Consider the following 16,223-nt stretch of genomic DNA (forward strand, 5'->3'; position numbering starts at 1 on the left):
GAGATCCTGCTCTTCCTTTTCTGTTGCGAGTATCGTCCGGTGATCGGTGATGTGTAGTAGTGGTCGATGTCGATGCTGAGTCAGGAATGATGGCGAATATTTGTAACCAAGTCTTCCGACTGACAGTCGACAGATGACAGACTTCTGGAGGTATAAGTACTGCAGTGCGCAGTGCAACCTCTCCGGTGTTTGAAACGATCCCCTCCTTGCCCCGTGCTATAGCTTCGAGTCCCCGAGAACGAGAGACGTGCACGAGGCGAGCTGTGTGCTAGTACGTGCTAGCAGTGATCAGAGTGACCAAATCGAGTGATCCCGTGTCTTCTGCTGCAGGTGCGCAGGCGAAAGCTTTTAAAATCGATCGATTACACGAGTCGAGATTTTTCTCAAGATTGTCGTGGTCGAGTGGGTGAGTGACTCCGAGTCTGGCCGAAGAGGTGAAAGTCTAATTGATGAAGCAGAGACGAGGTCCGTGCGACCGAGAATTTTGATACACTCGATACAGCAACAACTATCAACGACGAATGCTGTAAAGTTCTGACGACCGCTTGCTGTGATCGTCTGATCAGCGACGACAGGGACGACAACGAGATCAAGCGACAACCTTTCTCACCCAAGTCTCAAAACTTCGGGGGTTATCATTCCAGTCGTCGTCGTCGAAACACGTTGCACTGACGACAGCGCCCGTGCGACCTGCCTTTGGGGTTTTTGATCAGCTGTCGCGGATCACCCCCGAAACACGATCAAGACATTCCAGCAGAAGCGATAAGCGTCGACGCAGGGGGAACAGCAGCAAAGGGGCAGAAGTTCGATCAGGAACCCTGGCTGAGCAGGTTTCCCCTTGTTGCTGCCCGCGGCCGGCGGAACAAGTCGAAGAAAACGAAACGATCCACTCAAAGGAGGGTCTTAACATCCCATATGTCTCGCTTCGATCGGTCTTAGCCTTCTAACCGAGACCGGCGCTACAGCCAAGCGCGCCTCGGTGGATCTCTCGGCGAAAAGATGGAGCAAGGTGAAACGTCCTTTGGGTAGCACATCGGATCCGAGCGCGAGGTGGATCTCGGACATGAAAGCGCGTCCATCGGCCGGGGTTTCATCGAGACGCAAGACGACGCTTTCGGGTCGATTTCTTGTTGCAAGAAGCAAGAAGCAAGAAGTCTCCTTTCAAATCCGGGGCCCCGAGTGCTAACAGCTCGACGTACGACGTACCGAACGTGCCATCTGCGGATGCTGTGAATGCTGTGCGCTTTAAACTTTAGCGCTTTAGACAATTAACCTTGACGCCCAGCTTCCCACCTATATAGAACTGGTGGACTACCTCTGGTTGTTAGCACCTTGTCCCTTTCCATTTTTCTCGAATCAGTAATCAACACTTCAAGGCGATTACCCGGATTTGATTTTGGAAGTCCGTCAGTCCACATCAAAAGACCTGCTCGCTGCTGCTTCACGTTCGAGAGTCAGTCTGACATCCTCCCGTCAACTCTGTCAGTCTTCACCATGGTGAAAAACGGGAAATCCGAGAAAGCGCATGTCGCTAAGGAGTACGAGGAGGGAGAACAGGAGGATTTCCGCTTTATCTACGAGACCATGCTGATAACCTCTATCATGAGCAAGGAGGCTGAGAAACATGTCGAGCAGAAGAAGGTCGACCTTCCGCCCATCGAGAAATGGTTGGAACGGAGGGAAGAGATTCGCAAGATCGAGCAGCCGAAAGAGAGATCCTGTCTTATCGGTGAACAAAGGTTTCATTCGAAGTACGAGGTGTCCAAGCTCATCCCAGGTAAGTTTTCCAGAAAGGACCAGCTTCGTCCATTCGCGTCTCGTTCCAATTGGTCGCGCTGATACGAATCCGTGATTCAGTTTACTTGAAGGATATGCTCTCCTGGAAGAGGTATCACCAGAAATACCTTCTCGTTCGCATCGCTGCTGCTCCCGTCCTCTCGCTAGGCGCTTTGACGACCATCATGGATCCTCAAGGAAGTGTGATCTTTTTGGAGACTTACGAAGATCCGCTCTTCCCCCTCAGCGTCCGTAGCGAGGGAGGGTCAGTCGACCCAGAGTCCGAAGATTACGCTAGAGTATTTCGTAAAGGACGGTACCTCTTGATTAAAGAACCTCGTATTCACGATCAGCCACACGAGAAGAAGGGCTCTCACGGACTGCGTATCGACACGTGGACCGACTTAGTTTGGTTGGAAGCCAACGACCCGCTTGTCACCTCGGTACAGTGGGCCGATCCGAGCAAGGTCTTTGAGGCTCACGATATCGCTGAGAAGAATCGGGTCAAGAGTCAAACGCTCGAGGATGTAAGGCGCATGGGTGATGAGGTTGGTACTGTTTCAGGCTCGAAAAATCTGCTCTGAGATACTGAACAGGCGTCTGCCCTGCGGTCAGGCTCACAAACAGGGGCACTTTTTACTCGCCGAACAACACTACTCTACCGGTCTTGTCAACTTCCCAGAGGACCCAAACCTCGATCAGCTCTACTTGAGTCGCTGCGCAAACAACTTCATCCTGGAGCGCTACCCAACCGCTCTCGATGATGCTTCCAGGGCGCTCGATCTCGTTCAGAAGCGTCTCCAAGCCTCCGAGCTGGCTTCCCGCGACTACGCTGCTGCGGCCGGTTTGGACGAAAAAGCTCGTACCCTCCAAGCCAAGTGCTATTACAGCATGCGAGACTGGAAAAGGGCAAAGTCCGCCTACGACGATGTTATCGTACGATACTCCACCAACGTAGACGCTCTTGAAGGGTCTCTCGCCTCTGCTGCTCGCTTAAAAGAGGCATCCACCGGGTGCTACGATCTCCTCGACCTTTTCAATCAGACACGAGAAGGCAAATACCACCTCGACGCCGCCGATTATGTCGGACCGGTCGAGATCATGCAACTTCCCGATTCTCGCCTTGGTCTGAAGACGACCCGCGCGGTCAAGGCCGGCGAACTCTTGGTGGCGAACAAGGCTGTTGCCTCTGTCTTCCCCTCGGATTGGGCTGGAGACAAAAAGACGATGAACCGAAACATGATCATCATGGTTCACGAGGGTCCCAGCGCTTCGAGACTGCATGCACAGCTCAAGTACAAGTGGGAGCACCAACCGCAACTCCGTTCGTTGTTCGATAGGATGCCGTTGGGGCCGAACGCCAAGCCTCCGAAAGCATTCAGGGTGGCGGACATGTACACCTTGAAACCGAAAGACGAGCGAAACAAGCCGATGGATATGGCCGCTATCGATCGTATCGCGTCGTATGCGGCCATGCATTTCAGTCCTGTCACCCACTTGGGCGAGGTCGAAGGCGCGACTGAAAAGGACGGAGATCCGTAAGTGTGACAATCCTCGCCGAACGGCATCACTACGTGATTATCGGTCGAGACTGATCTTCCCCTTTTTTTCCACCTCAGACGTGGTCTCTTCCCTTACTCTACCTTTATTCACCATGCCTGTCTGGGCAACGCGACCTACAGATGCATCGGCGACATCCAGTTCGTTCGCGCTCAGGAAGACATCCCAGCCGGGACTCAAATCTTCATGTCATACCTCCCCGACAAGGAATACCTCCACCGTCGAAGGTTCCTCGTCGAGAGGCTGGGTGGCGAGATGCTCACCTGTCCCTGTCTCATGTGCAACGATGACGCCCTCGACGGAAGACCAGGGGTCGACGACCGGGGTACTTTATGGATGCACTTCGAAAAGATTTTGGAAGCGGGTGACGGTTTACTCTTGGGCAGTCTGCCCTATGCCGAGAACCATTTGCGGGTTTGTAAGAACCACGTCAAAGCCAGGAGCGATTTCTACGATAACAGGCGTGTTAGCGGGATCAAGTTCGAGCTCTTCCAACTGTATTCTCGTATGGTCCTCTCTTGGATCGCTATCGGTAACCTCATGGGCGAGTTCCTTCAATCGTACAACCATTTCCTCTTGTCTTTGCTTCTGTCTGACCGTTTCTCAACATGTGCATAGGCAAACCTACCTACACCCAGGTCATCGAGGCAAGCAAGGACGGCCTTCGTTGCGTTGGCGTCATCCTCGCCAACGATCGCAGGGACCCCTCCCGTCGTCCTATTCAGGATCTTCCCATCAATTCTCCCATCCTTTCCTTGCCTCGTATGTATCACGCCAAAGCGATCTGGCTTATGGCGGTCATCGCTGGCTCGTACCATCAGCTCGCGGATCCCGACGAGGCCAAGCGATGGGCGCAGGCGATGGTCTGGGCGGATCAGATAGTCTGCGGTTCCTCTTTGGATCTGTTCAAGGAGATGCACAAGAGCCATATCGACGCTTTCAAGATTGAGCAGTATCTCTAATCGCTCATTCAACGACGACCGAGATCGCCATCATCGAGACTTCCTTCGGGTGAAATCCCTTGTAGACCTGCAAGCCAGGCCTTCTCCTCATCTTACGACACTCAACTCTACCTCTCAACGTATCTTCCCCCTACAATCTACGATCACGACGCACGACTTCTCTAGGCTGCCAGGATGCCTGAATATTACGCACAATCACTGCTAAACTATCATATGAAACAAAATACGTTTTATGCTTCCGCTCTTTGTTACCGCGTTGTTGCTTAGAATCGTCGTGTCACACCCCAGGTCCTGATCCGATCATGCCAGATGATCCACCGTCAAAGCACAGCCCCAGCCGTCCGATCCACTTGGTACTCCCGAGAACCAAAAAATTCTCGGTCGTCCGTTGCTCCGTTGCTACGTCGTCTGTTGTCGGTCGTCGTCTGATCTTTTAAGCGACATCAGTGGGTCGGCGCTAAATCTCGTCGTCGCCGTCTTTCTGAGACACGCTCGGTTGGGTCAACCCTCCTTTGGAAGCCTTACACCCTTCTTTTCCTTCTGAGTTGATCGAGTGACGGTTGGAGAAAACCGACCGAGCCTCTTGTAAGCACAGCACAGCACAGCACAGCGAGAGAACGCTTTTCCTCGATCCATCGCTGGATCGCTGTACGCTGTACGCTGTACGCTTACGGCTTGCGGCGTGGTACTGTTTCGTCACTCCTTTCAACTTCTTCAAGACGCACAACAACTTAACAACACGTTTGTTGATTTGAAAATATATCGTTATCGAGAGTCCTTGATCCTTGATATTATCGCCAGACATAAGTCAAAACGCTCACCGAATCCGCAAGATCATACGCTGTGCAACAATCTACCTGACTCACCCCGCTTCGTACTGTGACGCAATCCACCATTCGTGATCTTGCCGGGGCGAAAGCAGACTCAGCCGAATCAACAGCAGGTGAATGAGACAGTGTCAGGAGTTCTGAGAGACTTGCGTTTACTGAGAATCCCTTGCTATATACATACCTTCTTTATCGGCACATCCCTATACGAAAAATTTCGACTTGGCACAATCAGAATCTCCGTTTCCTTCATCTCTTCAAGACGAAGTCTGGAGGTCAAAGCCATCTAACCGAATCGTAAGGCTACCACACCACAATCCATCTACTTTTGATATAGAAGACAGGTCGATTGACGGTCTGTTGCTCTGCTATGTCATATTACTGCCAAATCTAGACGTCGTCGCAGCTTCCATTTCTCATCCACTCGACCTTCTTATTGCTTCGACATGCCACCACCTGTGCCCTTCCCCCCTTTCCCCCCTGTCAAGCCTGAGACCGCAAGGGATCGACAATCGAAAAACGACTCCGAGGCCGATTCGAAGGCCGATACTCGAACCGCAACCGTAGAACTCCTCTCAGACGATGATACCGGAAACGACCCAGAGACCGGCAAGGAAACCGTGACTCTCGCCCCTGTACGCGAGAACACGTTCGGTAACGTCACTGAGGAAGCCCTTAGGCAAAACGGTCGTCCCATGTTCGAGTTGATGGTGTCCTTTTTGCATCAAGCGTTGGAGCACGACCATCCTCTCTTCGATACCCTACCTAGGGAATTCGGCGGTCGAGGTACCAGCTTGACCAGCGCCAAGATCGATCTCTACTGCGCCCTGGCTCCGGAACCTCCTACGCCCGAGGAATATCGCCGCATTCGAGTCGAACTCAACTCCAATGCCGAGTACGACAAACAGGTCGCGGACTATCTAGCCGAACACGATGGGCAGGAGTTGTATCACCCTGGTTGCGAGCTGTACTGGCGTCACATCCGATCGAAGCGGTTCCAATTCCTCGGACCCGGCTGGGGTCCCGCTCCTGGGACCACGGACGATCAGTTTTCCACTTTGAATCGAGGCCATACAGGTCACGTATCCGGCAGCATCTTCAGTCCCCTCTTTGATGCCTCCGAATATGGTGACGATTTGACGATGAAGAATGGAAAGATCGTCGAGCTGACCAATAACGGAAAGTCGGCCCAAGGACCGCTCGTCCCCAACGGAGCGCCGATCATCAACGGTATGCAGAGCCTGATCAAGTTGGACTGCTGGTCGACCGAGTATCCGGTGACGAGGAACAGCGGCTGGCAAGGAAATAGCGAAAAGGCTATCCAAGATTTGCAACCTAGTGAGTACCCTGTTACAGACTGTGGTACAGCAGCGTACCTCGTTCGTAGACCATCGCTCACTTTGTTCCTTAATGTGTGGTTCATCCGGCAGTACTCATCCAAGACATGAAGCCCAATGTCCAGCAGGAAGGGAAATACCTTCTCTGCCGGGTCGTCAGCGCCCCAATCGTTCTCCTTGACATGTCCGTCTGGGTCGCGGATGAGGAAGGCAAGACGATGCGGCTGTCCATTCATAACACGCCGATTCAGCCTGTGCATCTCGGCTATCCGGGGATCAGCGAGTACGAAGCTATGTTTCCCCTCGATACCATCTTGCTCATCAAGGAGCCGTACCTGGACGACGAATTGGAGTCGCCTAACATCCCAGTCACTTCGCCCACTGATATCAAGATCATCAGCCTCAAGGACCCTCTTGTCGCCAATGTTACCTGGAAGAAATTTCGAAGTGCCGTCCCCGGCGCGATTCATGAGATGGGACAAGAGCGCCCTGAACCCTTCGACAAGATGAAGCAGGACGCGGAGGCGGTAGGTTCCCTTTAAACGCGACTACGAAGAAACCTGATCATTAATGCGTGGCTCTGTCGAATTTGTTAGCTTTTCGCGGAAGGGTCGTTCTTCCTTGCGGAGCGGAAGACTACCAAAGCGATCGAGGAATATCATGATCATCCCGACGTCACATCGCTACGAGCTCTTCGCGCGGAGATTGACATGAAACTCGAACGATGGTATCAGGCGGAAGCGGATGCTGAGTTCGTGGTCGAGTCCACCATGCATCAGATCGACAAGGGCGATGCGGGCAAGAAGAAGAGGAAGAGCCTTGGTGCCATGCTGCGTAAAGCCATGCTCATCGCCGCATTGTCTCTCTACAAAGTTCGAGCGTGGAAGGCCGCCGAGGTTGCGTTCGAACGGGGTCTACAAAGATACACCGATTCCGATCCATTTCGCTATGGTCTGAGCCAGACGAGAGACAGGATCAAGGAGACCGAGACCGGGGTTTACGACTGGTTGGCCATAGCTCAAGCCGCTTACAAGGGTGATTTAACACATCAGATCGGAGACTACGTCGGCTCCATCGAGGAGAGGGATTTCTCCGGGATGGGTAAAGGCATGGTTGCTAGCAAGGATCTCAAGGCCGGCGAACTGCTCGTCGCGACGAATGCTCTGCACATCAGCAACGCGAAGGAGGCAGAGGACATGATCGACGCGGGATCCGAGAGAGGCTACCACATGATGCGCTCCGGTTACAAGCCTGTCTTTTGGAGTGGGATGCAGGCGCTTGTGTACAAGGCTTATTGGCAGCCCGAACTAAACAAGCAGTTGAAATCCCTGTATCATGGTGCTGAATTCCCGCCTAGGCCGAACTACCCTTTCACCGACAACACAGACTATCGTGGAGTCGACCCGGATCCTATCAACGCGATGGCCATGGACTGTGTCCTGGCTTTGAACATGTTCGGGATAGCCTCTGGAGGTGGAAGTCTCGATCACGGCGTAGTATTCGATTCGTGAGCACTCCCCCTTTCGTCCTGTCTCTTCTTCGTCTATGATCCTGATCGCCTGTATCGGCTAGGAACGGATTGTTCCCTTCGCTTTCTCTGTTCAATAACTCGTGCAAGCCGAATTGCAGCCTTCAGAAGATCGGGAACTTCATGAGCGTACGAGCAAACGAAGACATACCCGCTGGTACGGAGCTCTGCGTCACGTACAATTGCGCTGAAGAATATGTGCACCGCTGCGTCAAGCTCGAAAGACTTATGGGTGTCCCATGTTCGTGCGAACACTGCAAAGACGACCAAAAAGACGGCATGGACGCTCATGCAAAGAGGATCGAGATGCGAAAATCGGTTCAGGACAGAATTGACACCGAGGATTGGCCGGATTGGCGACACCCTCCTGCTGCCCACGTGGCCTACTTCAAGAAGCGAGAAAAGCAAACCTTGGGAGATATAGAAGAGATGATGGAGACTTATGGTAGTCACAGGGACGATTACCGACCCGATCTTACCGTATTCTACAGAGATCTCTGCGGAATAGCCAGTATGGCGGTCCATCATAATCGTGGTCCGGATCAGATTCAGCTCTTCATCGACGCCTCGATCGGAAGCTTGAGGTGTTCGGGCATCGAACTCGCCGACGATCCCAAGCCCAAGGGGAAGGACAGAAGCATTCGGCAATTTAGCGGTCTACCAATTCGCACCTTGCCTTATACGGGCATCGAAGCAGCCATCCAGACGATGATTCACCTCAGCATTTGGTACAGCCGTAAAAAGAGGGATCAACGTACCAGTCTCGCTTGGTCGAAAGCTGCCGAGACCGTCGCGTTCCTGACGATTGCGCCGTGTCCCAAACTCTACAAGTTTCAGTTCGATCTGGTAAGCTGATGAAGATCGAAACAGCCAGTACGTATGACGAAAGAGTTGAGACCATTTCTTCATCCGTCCCCATAGTTCCGCCAGACCGCGGAAATTGGACTCATGAACTGAGTGCCCTCGATCAGCATGCACCTTCATCACTGGATCGACTCCCGTCAACACGCCTGAACAACCCTTCTCACAACGATCTCCTTCCTCAGATCAACTACGTTCAAACAACGACACTCGTTTTACGCCATTGCTTTCTCGGTATCAAATCGGTCCGATCGCCCCATTCCGGCCCTGGCAGCCGTTTCTTCTCCGAGCCTGTTCGCCACTTGATCGCGGGGAGCTCGCAGACGCCAATCTTTACGTGTGTCCTATGGACACGATCTTTTTTTATATCTCACTCATCTGTAATAATCATGTAGTCGATACGGATGACTTAGATACAGCCAAAGCAGTATTCGCGCTTAGAGCATAAGCCCGATCCCTTCATTATCGCTATCGCTATAGGTCCGGCTGATGCGTCTGCAGCTGTACCGCTCTATCGCATTTGCGCTGTCTCGTACTATGATGGCTGTGATGCATCGCCATTTACGAAGTGTATACCGACTCTTTCTATTCTGCGTACACAGCTTGTTTCGCCTCTGAGACTGTATTGACTATAGCACTGAAACGCACTTCGCGATCAATGACGGCTGGAACACTAACGGGAGTTTATACGGAAGTAAAACCTTATTTCGATGGCGATCCCCACGGCCGAGCTAGTCCGTGCTGGTCTCGTATATCCATATCCCCGTTGTCTGGCCCCTCCGATCTCGTTGCGACATGATCTAGCACCTGAAAGGTTCGGAAAGAGGGTGGTTTGTGTAGCGCTTCATGGTCCAGTCCGTCATCCGGTCGATGTCAAAGAAGCTACAATCGCACAATCGTCATTCCCCGAATCCCGTCCCGCCATTCCCGAGGTGGAGGTCGCATCATATTTGGCAGGGAATTAATTGGTAACCATGACTGACGACCCTGGCCATTTCGTGACAAAGCAGAGACATCCCTTTCTAGAACGAGGTTGCTGTTCTCCGCCCAGCAGCCGAACAAAGGGGGTGATGCTGGACGACTGAAATTGCGGGCTTGTTGTTCGATGATCGTTCTGTTTGTTGCCGTCGAGATGACGCCAGCGAACGAAATCTCTGACCTCCACCTCGGCCTCTGCGTTTCCGTGACGTGTCGAGAGAACATGGACTCTTATATAAGGACAGCTACTCGTTGTACTTTGTTATTCTTTCTATCCAAGTACATATCATCCATACTTTTTACCCAACCAAAAATTTGATATACAGTCTCAAGCACAGACATGTCCACTACGCAATCTCGAATCCCCACGGCCAAGCTCGGCTCGAACGGTCCTGCGATCCCCAGGCTCGGATTCGGTCTGATGGGTCTCTCTGCCTTTTACGGCGGATACGAGAGCGACGAGAAACGGTTCGAGGTCCTCGATCGGGCCATCGAGTTGGGGGAGACTTTCTGGGACAGTGAGTACCCTCGCAGCGGTCGAAGTGAAAGCTGCTTAGTGACACCGGACGACGATCTTTTGTACCTCTCACAGCCTCGGACATTTACGGTGACAACGAAGACCTCCTAGGCAAATACTTCAAGCACAACCCTTCTGCCCGGTCCAAAATCTTCCTCGCGACCAAGTTCGCCGGTCAATTCGACGGGCAGACGATGACCGTGGACTCTTCCCCCGAGTACGCAAAGAAGGCTCTGGAAAAGAGTCTTCAGAGGTTGGGATTGGACTCGGTCGATCTGTATTACGTGCACCGGATTGATGGCAAGACGCCTATTGAGAAGACGATGGAGTTCTTGAAAGAGGCTCAACAGTCAGTTCTGCCCGTTCCTCTTGCTTTATCCAGCTTGACCGCTTACCGCCACCCATCTTCTTTGCCGTATCTACCGTGACTCGCCCCGCTCTCCCACCAACGCCCGCAGACAAGGAAAGATCAAATACATCGGTCTTTCCGAAGCATCCGCCCGGACCCTCCGCCGAGCGTCCAAGATCGTCCACATCGACGCTGTCCAGCTCGAATACTCCCCCTTTGCCCTGGAGTGTGAAGCCGATGACGACAGGTACGGGGTCTTGAAGGCTTGCAGGGAGTTGGGGACGGCTATCGTCGCTTATAGCCCGTTGGGTGAGTTTCTGAGTTCGAATAGACGGAGACGGGGTCGAGGCTGCCTGGTATCATTCGGATGGTCAGGGTTCGGCTAGCTGATCATCTCGATGTGGGGCGACATAGGACGAGGACTCTTGACTGGACAGTTCAGGTCGCCGGATGATTTCGAAGATGGCGACTTCCGTAAATACACTCCTAGGTTTTCCAAAGAGGTCAGTCTCCATCATCGAGGTTCTTCTTGCTTCTACTTCATTGTTGCACTCGTGCTCATTCGACTGTCTAATTTCTCTTTGACCGTGCTATCATAGAACTTCCCCAAGAACCTCGAGATCGTCGACAAGATCGAACAGCTCGCCAAGAAGAAGAACGTTACTCCTGGCCAACTTACCCTCGCTTGGCTCTTGGCTCAGGGAGATGACATCTTCCCCATCCCCGGGTGAGTCGGTTACCCTGTCAGATAGAATATGCTGCAAATTCGAGAGCTCGGTCCGCTGACCTATGTTTGGTCGTGTCGATGTAACAGTACCAAGAAAATCAAGTACCTCGAAGAGAACGTCGGCGGTGCCGATGTCAAACTGTCCAAAGAAGAGGTTGACGAGATCAGGCAGGTCGTCGAGGCCGCCGAGGTCGCCGGAGGAAGGTACCCTGACGGATACGAAGATGGGCTTTACGCCGATACTCCCGAATTGTAGTTTCGTTCTCGGCCAAGGCTGGCCTGGAATTTCTACGAGAATGGAGAATGGGTATTTGAGGTCAAAGATTGTACAATATAGTCTTGCAGTATGAGATACCATTCCGGGACATGACCGCCGGCCTCATCGCACAGCACTGTGACCCGCTCCCTTCTTCTCTGCCAGCTGTTCGACCGGAGCGTCTGCACCTTGAGCAGCGGGTACTGCGGGCGTGTTGGTCTCGGCCGCTCGAGGGTTTCGGGATTCACCCTATATGATAGATACTGAAATTAGCGAAGTCACGAGATCGGTCATATCGACGGGGACCTACCTTGAAACCGATGTAGAACAGGCGTGACTTGTCGCCACCTTCCGAGTCGGACTGACGAACGCACAATCAAATCAGAAAAGAATCATGGAAGTCAGGCAGACGAAACGATCCTGCACTCACGATCATCAAGGTCACACTCCAGACACTAGCCATCTTCTGTACCTTCAACGGCCATTCCTCTACCTCCCTCCTTCCTCCTTCGGCCCTGCCTTCGCTGTCTACTCCAGCTTGCCACAGACTAGGACTCTGTGACAGGTTCAAATCTTGTATCGGGGTCAAGCCGTCCTCGATATCGCTAAAGGAAGGGGGTTGGGCGAGGTTGGTATACAGGCGTATCCGGGTCGGGCGGTACGAGTTGGTCACCGGTGGCGGGAGGAGAAGGAGCGATCTTAAGCGAAGTGAATGTATGAATGGGATATGAATGATCATCTAAGAATTGAGATATCAGCGTCAAGTTAGCCGAAATAACGGTTGCGATAAAGCATATGACTGACCTGATCATCGACGCCACTATCGCAAAAGATCTCCATATTGTGCCTCTCATCCCAGGTCTTGACGATCTTCTGAGCCTTTTCCGGGTCTTCCAGGTTAGTGCCAGTGATACTACGCAATAGCCATAGCCATCAGTTATCCGGCTGATAAGGCGTAGCAGGATTCGAGGCTCACTTGTTGATGTCGATAAACGACCATAGGTTCTCGTCCCTCCCTGATCCAGCCGAGACTCGTTCGAGCACGTCGACCGCCACGCCCGAGGAGAGGTCCACTGCCGTGATATCGTCTTGGCACGACATGATGAGATGCTGGAATGAGAGACAAAGCGATGTGGCAGGGGTGAAGTGTATGTTTCCATCGAGATGGACAAGAGCATATGAGAGAGGATCGCTCATCATCGAGCCTCGGAGATTGCCAGCTCTCCTTGCTTAGTCATCACGTTCAATCAAGGTCGACCGACATCGATCGTGAACGCCCTTCTGGTTTCTGCGACACGGGTCCACGTCTCGTCCCATTGCCATTAACTTGTGGAATTGTCGTAACCCAGCAGCTGTGCTGGATATCACGTAGGTCCTCCATTTGGAATCTGATTGTGATGGTAAAGCATGTGCTGTTATGTGCTGTCATGTGTAAGATCAGATGCTGCTCAAGGCTGGCTGTTGTCTCCAGTCGCAGCGCGATGAGCCATTCTAGGTCGCATTAAAGGCATAGAGGATACGAATATTCGAAACAATGAGCTGATGCGGGAAAGACGGATATACATGCAACAACGGTGAAGGAAGCGAGCTGAAAAAGATATATTACCGAAACACAAAACGACACAGAAAGAGGTCCCCCGTCCATTATCTTGCGCGACATTATCAGATCATCGCCATATCTCTCAACTGGCTTCGTAGAATTGTGCTGAGGTTGCGTTAATCATATAGTCAGCATTGAAGACGCATAATACAAGCCAATCTTGGCACTCACTCTTGTACCGCTGCCATGACCACCTTGAGCATCGCCGTATCCGTTGCGGTTGTGCAGCTGCATGGGTCGCACAACGCCCGTCAACGATCGACGAGCCACACATATTGACACAGCCGTACTCACTGCGTATAGACCTCTTTAGTCGACGACCTGTTCAGCCTCGTAAACTGTTTCCGGAAAAACTCTCGCCCGCCCTCGTAATCCAGTGGCTGGCCGTCAAAGTTGGGGAAATATTGCGCGATCTGGGATTTAGGGTTCATGATCTTTTGACGGAAGATGTCGTCCTTGTTCAGGAACAGGATCTGTGAGGCGAAGGACGCAGATTTCATGGATCTTGTCAGCTAGAAGACCGGATTTGTTAATCAGAGAAGTTCTGCTCACAATGCTCGTCTTGGTAAACCACTGCGAATTGCAGATCGAATCAAATAGCATCAAGGCCTCTTGCATTTGGTTCTGCGGCGCCGAGCCCAAAGCCACCTATGTCAGCGCCAGGTAGTGACCTCGAGTGAGACCTAGGCGATGCTCACCGAATCCTTGTCTTCGACCAAACACTCGTCGTACCCGCTCAGGGCTACCAAGAACAAGATGGCCGTGACATTCTCGAAACATGATACCCACTGCAGTTGCAAAGCGTTATCATCAGCTGACCTGGGCGGTAAAGGCATTTCAAGATTGATAAGCGCACCTTCCGTCGTTCGGATCGTTGACCACCGACATCAAACATCCTACAGACAAATACGTCAGACTCCGTTTTGATGGTATGGTAATATTAGCTATTACGGGATGAACTCACGAGTACGTCAACTCTCCCACCACAAACTTGGTCTCCGAGATACCCGTCGTCTTCACCCGGACCCTCAGAATGTCCTAGTCAATCAAGAGTCGGTTTATCAGCGGTCAGATCACACTCAAACAGATTGAGAGGGACGGTCGCGCTTACTTGCTGGTCCGGCATAAAGTCTGGACGCCAGAACCGGTCTAGATCCGCAAAGAAACTTCATTCCCAGCACGTAGCGTATCAGCCACCGTACACAAAAGGTGTCCACAGTACACGCCGCGAGGACGCTTACTAGGGCAAGTTTTCTGGCAGAGCGCTCTCGTTCCCCCTGGCAAACGCCTCTTGTACGCCCCGGTCCTTCCAGAGGGATTCCAGCGGTTCTCGGTATTGCATAGGAAACGTCTCGCCGTCCTTAATATCCGGGGGGTTGTCCACTAATGCGATGTATTTCTGGTGTGGCAGATGTCGCATTTCGTCCAGTCAGCTTCTCAGATAGCGACTTGGGGTGAAAGGGAAGGAGCTCACCCGGTTGTGCGACTCGACGCTCATCTCCCATTCGTCCATCGCGTCGATGATCAACTTCATTCCATTGACAACGTTGCTAAAGACCAGTTGACGGTAGTCTGACGGGCGAAACAAGCGCAGAAACTCGGGTCAGCTCACTGTCGCTGTATTTTCTCGGCTAGATTCATCTTCCTTCTTCTCGGATCGAGCGGACAGAAATAGGAATCAGACAAGTGATAACCGAGACTCACATTCCAACTCGGCCGGGGTGAAAGACACGTTATGGATGAGCCTCATCTGCTTGAGCACCGTACTCTTCCCCGAAGCGCCTGCTCCGAGCAGTAAGAGCTGTGTTAGAGGATTTGAGATCAATCAGACGGTAAAGTAGTATGTTAAGTAACGTCAAGATGAAGATAAGGATGTGTGTTATCAGCTTGTCGTTCGGGAAAGTCGAATACGATATTCGATGAAAGGCGTACCTTGACATGCTGCCGCATCTTCCTCTCATCCTACGATCCCATTCAAAACCAGAAACCGACATCAGCATCACATCAGCACCGAACAAAAACCGCCCTTCAGACATCACTCCGACCATAAAAAGCAATAACACGTCGAACCGACCCTCGAACTCACCTCCTTGATCATCTTCTCCAAATCCCTGTTCGTCCTCGCCTCGATGGTATCCCCACCTCCGGATGACATGCACGCGCCCATCGTTGCTCTTTATTCTTTCTTTGGATTGGTGTTCTGATATGTGGTTCGGGATGATTGTGGGGTGATAGTCGGATCACTGATGTAGTAAGGACTTGGTCGCACAGGAGGTCGGTTTGTGTTCGAGCAAGAACTAGTTCGAGGTGTTGCGTATCGACTAGGTACGAGGTGGAGACGAAGGAAAGATGATGTACTACTGGCGATCGGCCGGTAATGTTGTAGCTCCGCAAGTGGCAGTGTGACCAGAGATGGCTGATGGTCGATCTTTATTCCCGATCGGTAGGTATCCTCTACGAAAGATGTCCTACCGCCTATCGCTATCGGTATGGGATATGCTCAGAGCTTGAAGAAGAGCAAGAAAACTCCCTTCGTCTGATCGAGGAAGAGTCGAAATCCGATCCGTGCTGTGCTTTTTCCGATCGAGCTGACAAGAGCAAGAAGAAGAAGAGAGCCTCCGTGCGACGTGGGTCGTAGTCCGCAAACGCAAAAGAAGGGTTCCTCTCGGTTAGGTAAGTTGAGGGGATCGAGGAAAGTGTAACTGTATGTTTATTCCCCGGAGGTAGTTGTCCGCCCTGTTGCTTGTCGTCGAGTTGTGGGTTGTTGCTTGTTAATTGTTGCCTGTTGCGTTGCGGTGTGATCGTGATGTGATCACTACTTGTTGTACGTCGCCGTTTCTTCCGTGATCGATCGAACGAATGATCCAGGTTGGCTAGTAGCTGTTGAACTGGTAGGCTGTCTGTCGCCGTGTCGTTGATTCGAATCAAGGGTCCTCCTTTCAATC

General features: G+C 52.2%; 5 protein-coding genes across 5 annotated transcripts; 3 read left to right on the top strand and 2 right to left on the bottom strand.

Moving 5' to 3' along the window:
- Positions 1–1,494: 1,494 nt before the first annotated feature.
- HD553DRAFT_358108 (uncharacterized protein) lies at positions 1,495–4,298 on the top strand (the record flags this gene model as incomplete). Its single annotated transcript, XM_046183901.1, has 5 exons — positions 1,495–1,777; positions 1,858–2,324; positions 2,392–3,314; positions 3,396–3,868; positions 3,955–4,298. The coding sequence occupies 5 exons, from the start codon at positions 1,495–1,497 to the stop codon at positions 4,296–4,298; spliced, it is 2,490 nt and encodes an 829-aa protein (XP_046035549.1).
- A 1,273-nt stretch (positions 4,299–5,571) lies between these two features.
- Positions 5,572–8,845, top strand: HD553DRAFT_358112 (uncharacterized protein; the record flags this gene model as incomplete). Its single annotated transcript, XM_046183902.1, has 4 exons — positions 5,572–6,463; positions 6,556–6,989; positions 7,059–7,969; positions 8,035–8,845. The coding sequence occupies 4 exons, from the start codon at positions 5,572–5,574 to the stop codon at positions 8,843–8,845; spliced, it is 3,048 nt and encodes a 1,015-aa protein (XP_046035550.1).
- Positions 8,846–10,117: 1,272 nt separating this feature from the next.
- HD553DRAFT_286242 (putative aldo-keto reductase) lies at positions 10,118–11,740 on the top strand. The gene is made up of 6 exons (XM_046178254.1): positions 10,118–10,347; positions 10,422–10,695; positions 10,805–11,004; positions 11,110–11,198; positions 11,295–11,422; positions 11,510–11,740. The coding sequence occupies exons 1-6, from the start codon at positions 10,170–10,172 to the stop codon at positions 11,676–11,678; spliced, it is 1,038 nt and encodes a 345-aa protein (XP_046035551.1). The 5' UTR covers positions 10,118–10,169; the 3' UTR covers positions 11,679–11,740.
- A 61-nt stretch (positions 11,741–11,801) lies between these two features.
- On the bottom strand, positions 11,802–12,779 carry HD553DRAFT_273774 (galactose-binding domain-like protein; the record flags this gene model as incomplete). The annotated part of the gene is made up of 5 exons (XM_046177831.1): positions 11,802–11,927; positions 11,989–12,039; positions 12,109–12,417; positions 12,483–12,591; positions 12,655–12,779. The coding sequence occupies 5 exons, from the start codon at positions 12,777–12,779 to the stop codon at positions 11,802–11,804; spliced, it is 720 nt and encodes a 239-aa protein (XP_046035552.1).
- A 482-nt stretch (positions 12,780–13,261) lies between these two features.
- Positions 13,262–15,571, bottom strand: HD553DRAFT_66349 (putative heterotrimeric G-protein GTPase). The gene is made up of 13 exons (XM_046184394.1): positions 15,365–15,571; positions 15,211–15,240; positions 14,983–15,079; positions 14,753–14,850; positions 14,520–14,677; positions 14,390–14,444; positions 14,243–14,316; positions 14,135–14,174; positions 13,977–14,066; positions 13,831–13,902; positions 13,573–13,751; positions 13,450–13,506; positions 13,262–13,383 (listed from the first exon to the last, which is right to left on the bottom strand). The coding sequence occupies exons 1-13, from the start codon at positions 15,443–15,445 to the stop codon at positions 13,341–13,343; spliced, it is 1,074 nt and encodes a 357-aa protein (XP_046035553.1). The 5' UTR covers positions 15,446–15,571; the 3' UTR covers positions 13,262–13,340.
- Positions 15,572–16,223: the final 652 nt, after the last annotated feature.

The sequence above is a fragment of the Filobasidium floriforme genome (genome assembly GCF_021052385.1).
Source record: "Filobasidium floriforme strain CBS 6241 chromosome Unknown HD553scaffold_15, whole genome shotgun sequence".
In the NCBI taxonomy this organism is placed as follows: domain Eukaryota; kingdom Fungi; phylum Basidiomycota; class Tremellomycetes; order Filobasidiales; family Filobasidiaceae; genus Filobasidium; species Filobasidium floriforme.